Genomic DNA, 8,711 nt, shown 5'->3' on the forward strand with positions numbered 1-8,711 from the left:
CTCTGTAACTACAAGGTCTATATGAATAATATTAGTATCATAGTAAAGGTAACACTTGTGAGATACCTGTAGAGGTGAAAGCGTCAGCATATACGTTACTGGGCCAGACTAAATGAAGATTGAGCGCAGCATAAATTAAATATTTAATTTTAATCTGTCACAATAGCACAGTTCAACCACTAGATGGAGACAAAGAAGACCGTGTGTTTGCATTGAGGACGACGAGGCAGCAATTCATCCCCCATGCCATGTAAATAAATGGAAACTGGCTTGAATCGGCTCAAAATGATCCAGAGACGTTGGTGTAGCTGTTACTAGGAATATTATGCGACCAGACACAACTTTTAACCATAAAAACAGCGAAGGTATGACATAATTTGTAGTTGTAAATTTACAATAGGAAGCTTGTTTGGATTTTTCTTTGACGGTTTATTCTGCGAGTTTTGATCGGACAGTAATGGGAGTCACACTGCTGGAATCAGCTTTTATTTGATGTGTGATGTTTTATTTTGATGTGTGTTTGAGTGTTTTTGAAAATGAAGCAATCAGTTTCTCCGTGTTTGACTTGTGTTTTGTTGAACTGTAAATCTGAAGCTGAGCTTCTTCTGAACAAAACGGTGTGTCATATGACTATTTGTGCTTGTTTAGCTGCCCTGAGACACTTTTCATTAAATAGGAGGTGCTGTTGCCCCTGCCGGTGGGGGCTCTCGGGCTTAAGACTCTTAAGGACAAAAATGTCCCCATTAAAACCCATTAAAACTACATTTTTGACCTCCCTGCCAAAATATGTGCTGTATTATGAAACACAGCAGACCAGTGAAAAATGTGGTTGCATCTAAAATTACCTGGTTATGGGAGTGGGAGTGTGGTTTGTCTGTGTGCATTGAAAAATAAATGTGTGTGTGAGTGTGTATATGTAAATGTGTGTATATGCAGGTACAAATGGAGTTTATTAAAGTTTAAATTTGTATTGTCTTACATGTGTGTGTTTATAGTTAATTGTCTGTTAGTGAAAGTGTGTGTGTGTGTGAGTGTGTGTTTGTGTGTGTGAGAGAGGGAGATAGAGAGACAGATTTAGACATAATGCTGTAAATGCAGACCTGCAAGACAATATAAATTATCCACACATTTACGTACACACACACATTTATTTTTCAATACACACCACACTGTGACACCCATACCCACAGTTAAATTATGTTATCTGGTGGGGGAATAAACTCATATTTTGGAAGGGGGATTAAGAAATGTAGTTTTAATGGGGACATGTTTGTCCCTAAGGATCCCAAAGTAAGTTTTTCTTTCCTTCTTTTGTTTCTTTATTTTGTTTTAAACTGACACTGTACAAATATGAATAATGCATCAAAATCAAATAAGGCTGTCATTGCTGCTACAACACATTTGGAATGTGCTACACCAGAGCAGGGGGTTCCTCACCCCCCTGATGATAATAAGGCTGTCCTCAGCCGTACACAGCTGAAAAAGTAACCAACCTGCACTAAACACATTGCTGTACATAAACACTCTGAAAAGTTAGCAGTTATACCCAGGGAAAGACATGATGTTCAGCCCACTGATATACATACCAGCGGACAGAGTGTATAATGAAAACAAATAAAACATCTTCCATCTAGCATATCAGGTTGATAAATACAGTGTAAAATCCCTTTTGTTTCAAACGGTTTCATACAGAAACCTGAACTACATAATCATACTGAAAGGAGATAATGTTCTCAACCAAATCCTGTAAGCAAACCTAACTAGTGGTGAAACCAGAACCACTCCACAGGATACACAAAGCATGAAAAACACTTCAACTCAGGACAGCATAGAAATTGTTATTGCGTTTCAGTTTACTGTCTATACTTGACATAACAAACCAACTGCCTATTTCAGTTGGCTGTGGTCAAGTGTTGCTCTGGCATGGCTTTGAGCTTCCTGCAGGGATGCTCACGAGCAAATGGTTGTAGGCAGGATACAAGTGTGTGAAACTCAATGAGTGGAATCCCTGTATATGGAGTCTGCATCACCCTTTAAAATACTGGGGTGGCAATTCTGGGGATGGAGTGTGGTCCTCCATTCCTGGGTCTGACCACTGTGTTTGGGCATCACAGGATAGCTTTGGTGTTGAGCACAGCTCCTCACTCTGACCCATCTCATGAAGCTCTCATCTGAGAGTAACAATACAGTACACAATTATTAAGACATGATACAACTTAAAATTGTTGTCACGTTGTTGTGACATCATATGCAAACAACCAACAAAGTGATATCAAAAACATGCCAAAATGTAAAGTTCTGTAATTTATAAATAGATGACATGTTTTTAAGTTGTAGTTTCTGAGAACATTTTTCTTCTACAGACATACCTGTAGTGAAACTACAGTATTTTTAGTTTAATGCTGCCCTGCAACAACAATTCATAACTGATTTAATATGGTTTAAAAACAATCCATAAAATGATGTGAGTTAAAGCTATTGCTATCACAGAACAATAAGATAAAGATTGTATCTAATCTTTTTTGAGAAATTAGATTTAGATTAGATTTCTTTATTTGTACCCGCAGGTAAATTTGGCTCGCAGTGAGAGACATTCATACAAAACAGAAAAATATTTTTTTTTAAATTTAATCTGAGATATGGCCCTAAGTGATTGAAATGTTATGACTATAAAGAATAAGGATTTTATATTATTATGCAGGCTATGTCTTTGATACTACTGGAAACTTCCTTGCATCCTGGAAACTGGTAAGTGGACTTTCTCCCTGACAAAGTGGATGGCAAGCCACTGGGAAATCTGGTTTCTTCATTCAGAGGGAACTCATCCATTCCTCCTTCCTTGCACAAATTAACCGGTGTGTTAGGATTTGACATGACCTCATCCTGATGTTGACTTGTTAGTGTTGTTGACTTGACACCCTTGACAGGGTGCCACAACTACATATGGAATTATTTCACATTATTAACAACCGTAACAGAGTTGTACATGGTGAAACAGAACCTTTTTTTCTTTATAAAATGGTTTAATGAATTTTCTTAGTCTTGAAAGAGCCAGTATAACAGTAAATGTATCACCTGCATTAATGTGTGTCTAAATGAATATTGAGTTACAGAACAAGCAGCAGGCTCAGGTTTATTAATGCAGTGTACACCAGTAGTTTCTGCACTGGTTTAGCTGAGTGGTTACTTCATTCAACATTTCTTTGTGCAAGGGCTCTGTCCAGTGTTTTCTGTCCCTCTGATCTGACCGGTGGTCTTTCATTATGTGGGATAACCATCAGAAACACTACAGTTTTACTTACATTGAGATCAACTCGGTCAATTTAGCCAATATAAGAGTAAAATCTGACTTCCGCGTATCAGAGTGTAGGTTAACTTTATTAGAATACAAAGTTTGAGTTGATGTTGTCATTTAGGAATTGATTTGAATATTTTACTAATAATAGCCTACGTCATATATCTGCACATTTTACAATGAATGTTACGACGAATTTAGGACATTCAGACGGTGCGATGTCCAGCTGATACCCGCCTCAACAGTGATCCCTCTCGGACAGGACGAAGCCTTTCACTTCCGTCAAGCTTGCAACAATGTATACAAGGTTTCCGGCCAAAAAGTCAAAATCACGTATTTCGCCTTTTTTAATGAAAATGCAGCGTTGCACAACAAATTGAGGATTGAGGATCTAATAGAATTCACTCGGTTGTAAACTGGAAAATTGGCAGCATTGATAGACTACATTTGGGCAGCACAATAGTGCAAAGTGCAGTATTATAGACAACTCTTCTCTTATTTGATTCTATTAATTCATTATTCATACATACACACACACACACACACACACACACACACACACACACACACACACACACACACATATATATGTGGAGAGAGAGAGAGAGAGAGAGAGAGAGGAATGTATTTTATTTTGGTGAAGTAAAATATGTATTTGGGAATTTCCCGTTGGGCATGCGTACACTGAGCCAACAGTGAAGCTGTTCTGTTGACAAATATCGGGGGAGGAACCACTGCGGCGTAAGTAGATCTTTGTTCACATTGGATTATAATCATCATAATGTAGCATCATGTGCATAATGTATCCACCTGAATATGATTGAGATAGTGTTGGTCAGCTTCTGCCTCCATTCAGCCAGCAGACAGGAAAGTGCTTGTGTCTAAACATCTGTAAAAACCGCTGGGGCTGAAAGGTAGGATCCGCGTCGAGCTAGCCACAATGAAACTTGTGGTTTCCGTTCAGAGCTCTTGAATTAAAACACCTGTTCACACACACATTTACACTTTTCCGATTTACAAAGCAAATGAGTCAAAATCCACACCGAACGTAGCAAACTATTTAAAGTAGCTATATTATAACGCGCTTCTGTAACATTGATGTTCAGAGCACATAATGAAGGTCAAGGCATGTTTTATTTGGTACTCTGCAGTTCCTTGCTTTAATTGTGAAGGTAAAAACATCCGGTTTCCGGCATCACCAATAGTAACGTTCGATCTGACTCAGCTCCTACACAAAGCTGCCACAACCCGCTTCTCTAACGTCGTTTCAGGGCTTGTTTTGTGCTTGGGGCCGTGTGTGGAGAAGTTAGTCAGTGTTGTGTAGTTGTGTGCATACTTTCTTCCGTCTGTGTGTCAAACTTATGAACTTGTTTCACAGTCAGGCTGCGGGAGAGAGTGAAGACGGTCTCCTCGTTCAAGACTGTCGGCAGAAATGAAGAGGTGAGTGGGAGTTAAACATGCGCCATTGCTATTTATTAATAACAACAAATACATTTTATACTAACAAAGCTCGTCTACTATCTGCTATGGTGTTAATCAGCTGTCTCTTGTATTTTCTACACGTGCAGCCAACAGAAAAGCCCTGAACCAGATGGGAGTGTTACTGTCAACGAGGAAGGTAACAGGAAAAAAACCCAACCTTACAAATATTAGTCTTGTGTTATTATATTCAAATATGAAGTGTTCCATTGTGTTACATAAGTGTATGCTTTCATGCACAAACACATGTTCAAGCTCTGCCTTTCGAAAGTTTCAACCTATGCTATTGGTGAAGGTTGAGTCTTATGAGTGTCTATGTGTTTGTGTCTAATCTGAAGCTCTTTTTCCCCCCATGTGGTATTGGTGATACTTTGATTATATTATGGTTCTGTGCTCCGTCAGGGTCCGTAGCCACCGCAGAGGACCCGGCTGCTATTGCCACCATTCAGTCTGCTGCCACCTTCACTGATCAACCCATCAAATATCTCTTCAAGACGGAAGGAGCAGGCGGACAGGTAGGAAGGAGTGTTGACTTAAGAAAAACAATTATTTGAGACATCATTTATCAATATGATATGAGATGCTTGATTACACATCATCACAAATAAATGCATAAAAACTTTGTAGAAGCCACAGAGCTGCATGACAGTACACTGAAAAGAGATTAGGGTTAACATTGAAGCTTCTGGAGTGAAATTTAACCCACATTTGTGAAATAGAATTTAAATAAAAAATCATATTAAGCATGAAGTGTCCACTCCTGAGCACTTTTAAACACTTGTTTAAAACTGTTTATTGGCGTTGCTCTATGAACATATTCATAACACAAAAACACATTTGTTGTTACTACCTTTCATTCATTATTGTCTGGGTCACATGACTAACAACCCCCTCCCTCTCCTCTTCTCTCCTCTCCTGCTCACTCAGCTTACAAAAAAAAACAAAAGTAAGAGCTAAAAGGAGTTGCTTTAATTGCCCCCCCCCCAGGCTGTTAGTACAATAAATAAACAAGAATGAAGATTGCAAAGTCAGTGAGAGACAGAGTTGGCCACTCTGAATAGGTGCGTTTTCAGGCGGGATTTAAAGGTGGAGACAGAGCCTGAAGTGCGAATGTCAGGTGGGAGAGAGTTCCATAGGCGAGGGGCAGATCGGCTGAAATCTCTTGACCCCATGGTGGTTAAGTTGGCAGATGGGGCGAAGAGCTGATTGGCAGAGGAGGATCGGAGAGTTCGAGAAGGTGTGTAGATGTGAATAAGGTCAGAGAGGTATGATGGTGCCAGGTTGTGAAGGATCTTGAATGTCAGGAGTAAAATCTTGAAGTCAAGGGATTTGATAGGGAGCCAGTGAAGTTGCTGCAGGGCAGGAGTGATGTGTTCAATAGAGGGAGCTCTGGTTATGATACGAGCGGCTGTGTTCTGTACCAGTTGGAGTTTGTAGAGAGATTTCCGCGGAAGACCAAAGAGGAGAGAGTTACGGTAGTCCAGACGGGATGTGATCAGGGTGTTTACCAGGATAGCGGTGCAGGTTGGTGAAAGTGAGGGACGGAGACGATTGATGTTGTGTAGATGGAAGTATGCAGACCGTGTAACGCTATTGATGTGGGCTTCGAAAGATAGTGTGTTATCCAGGATGACACCCAGGCTCTTTACTTGAGGGGATGGAGGAACAGTGGAATTGTCGATGGATATGGAGAAAGTGTTGAGTGTTGCTAAGGTTGATCTGGTACCGATGAGGAGAACCTCGGTTTTTCCACCGTTAAGTTTAAGAAAATTGAGTGAGAGCCATGATTTAATTTCCAGTAAGCAGTCGGTTAAAGCTGTGGGTGGCAGAGTGGAAGTAGGCTTAGTGGAAAGATAGAGTTGGGTATCATCAGTGTAACAGTGGAATTGTATGTCAAATTTCCTGAGAATGTGACCAAGAGGCAGAAGATAAATAATGAACAGGAGGGGGCCAAGGACAGAGCCCTGGGGAACACCACTAGAGACTGGAGAGGAGCCAGAACTCAGGTTTTTGATTTGAACAAACTGTGTGCGGCCAGAGAGATATGATGTGAACCAAGCCAGAGGGATTTCAGTGATTCCAATGGAGGCTAATCTGTCCAGGAGGTTGTCATGGGAAACTGTGTCAAAGGCTGCACTCAGGTCAAGGAGAACCAGAATGGAGAGAAGTCCAGAGTCAGATGCCATTAGGAGGTTGTTGGTGATTTTCACAAGGGCTGTCTCAGTGCTGTGGAGGGGACGGAAGCCTGACTGAAATTGTTCATAGAGGTTGTTGTCAGACAGATGAGTGTGGACCTGAGCTGCAACCGTTCTTTCTAGTATTTTGGAGAGAAATGGCAAGTTTGAGATGGGACGGAAGTTGTTCAAGTCATTCGGATCGGCGCCAGGTTTCTTGAGGGTTGGTGTTATTGCAGCAGTCTTTAGTGATGATGGAACAACACCAGAAGTCAGTGAAGAATGAATGATGTCAGTTATTAATGCGGACAGGGCAGGTAGGCAGATTTTGACCAGGTGGGTAGGTAGTGGGTCTAACTGGCAGCTAGATGACTTGGATTTATGAATGAGACCACTTATTTCAGAGACAGTTGGCAGTATGAAACTGGTGAGCGGAGAGCTGAAGGAAGATGTAGGCCAAGAGTGCAGAGAGGATGCAGAGTTTTTTGTAGCAGTCAGTGTCTGGTGGATATTTTCAATTTTGGCAATAAGCACCAGCCAAATGCTGCTAAATTATGTGGGTGGATGGTTTTTCTTCACTTACTTCCCCCAAAACAAGATCATGTATTGAGTGGTTGGATACATTTGAACGTTCACTCCCCATTGGGCCAGTGGACAAGTAAGTTCATCTTGAACCCTGCATTTGGAACCCGGCAATGGACTAGCTTGGAAGTTGACTTGAGTTTATGCTGAAAAGACATGAACAGAAATATTCCTGTTTTTCTGTAGCTGCAGTGATATCAACAGAGTGTTAGATGTGCTGATCTTGTGAAATGTAACATCACATTTCTTAATAATTGAGCCAGCATGTCACTAACATCAGTTCCCGGTCTCAGTACTCGTTACCCACTTCACTTAATGAAGACCTAAAAGTAGAAGTTAGATTCTGTGTGCGTGCGTGTGTATGTGTGTGTGTGTGTGTGTGTGTGTGTGTGTGTGTGTGTGTGTGTGTGTGTGTGTGGTGTGTTTTAGTAGTAATGAAATATTGACCAATGGGTGGAATGTGTGCTGTCCCAGGTGACCTACAGGGTGATCCAGGTGTCGGATGGTCAGCTGGAAGGTCAGACAGATGGAGCTGCGGCGGTCAGCCTGGTCACAGGTTTCCCTGCAACCACTCAGACTGTCACGCAGGTGAGAACAACACTGAGCCTAATCCTAACCTTCTGCCACGTAGCCACAAGGGAGCGCCTTAGTACAGAGAGAGAGATCACTGATCCACTCTACTCTGCTCCTCTGTGTCCTGCTCTAGCTACTGTGGCTACGGTCACTGAGTTGAAATGTTAAGTAAGAAAGAGAGCACATCATTATTTATTAATGCTCTGCCCTCATGATATTGTCTATTAACACCCCAAAGAGATCAGAACATGTATGAAAATGTTAATGGGTTCCTAAAATCTAAGAGACACAGACAGTAAGCTGCATTCAAAAACATTTCCCATCACCTGTCCCAAACTTTTAAGAACCAACCTGTTTTCATTTAAAGTGTTTAAAGTGTATCTGGCGTTTGAACACAGCTGCACAGTCGACTGTTTAAAATTCAGTCAAATTAAACAAATCTGAAACAATCATGGTGGGAAATAATTTTCTAACCCTTTTCTAACGAGGCAGCGGCGCTGAGACACAGTACACCTACTATCCCGCCATCATCGCAGACGCCACAACTGGCACCATGGTGACCACAGTGCAGGCATCTGATACGCTGCTGGGACAGACCACACCCACAG

General features: G+C 41.2%; 1 protein-coding gene across 2 annotated transcripts; it reads left to right on the forward strand.

The window, feature by feature from the left end:
- The first annotated feature begins 4,600 nt into the window (after nucleotides 1-4,600).
- Nucleotides 4,601-8,711, forward strand: LOC128360223 (upstream stimulatory factor 1-like). Of its 2 annotated transcripts, none has more exons than XM_053320609.1 (5): nucleotides 4,601-4,735; nucleotides 4,864-4,913; nucleotides 5,177-5,289; nucleotides 8,005-8,118; nucleotides 8,592-8,711. In XM_053320609.1, the coding sequence occupies exons 1-5, from the start codon at nucleotides 4,728-4,730 to the stop codon at nucleotides 8,661-8,663; spliced, it is 357 nt and encodes a 118-aa protein (XP_053176584.1). In that variant the 5' UTR covers nucleotides 4,601-4,727; the 3' UTR covers nucleotides 8,664-8,711. The 2 variants fall into 2 exon arrangements, with proteins under 2 accessions (XP_053176584.1, XP_053176585.1); XM_053320610.1 differs by having other exon boundaries at nucleotides 8,596-8,628.

The sequence above is a fragment of the Scomber japonicus genome, chromosome 6 (genome assembly GCF_027409825.1).
Source record: "Scomber japonicus isolate fScoJap1 chromosome 6, fScoJap1.pri, whole genome shotgun sequence".
Taxonomy (NCBI): Eukaryota; Metazoa; Chordata; class Actinopteri; order Scombriformes; family Scombridae; genus Scomber; species Scomber japonicus.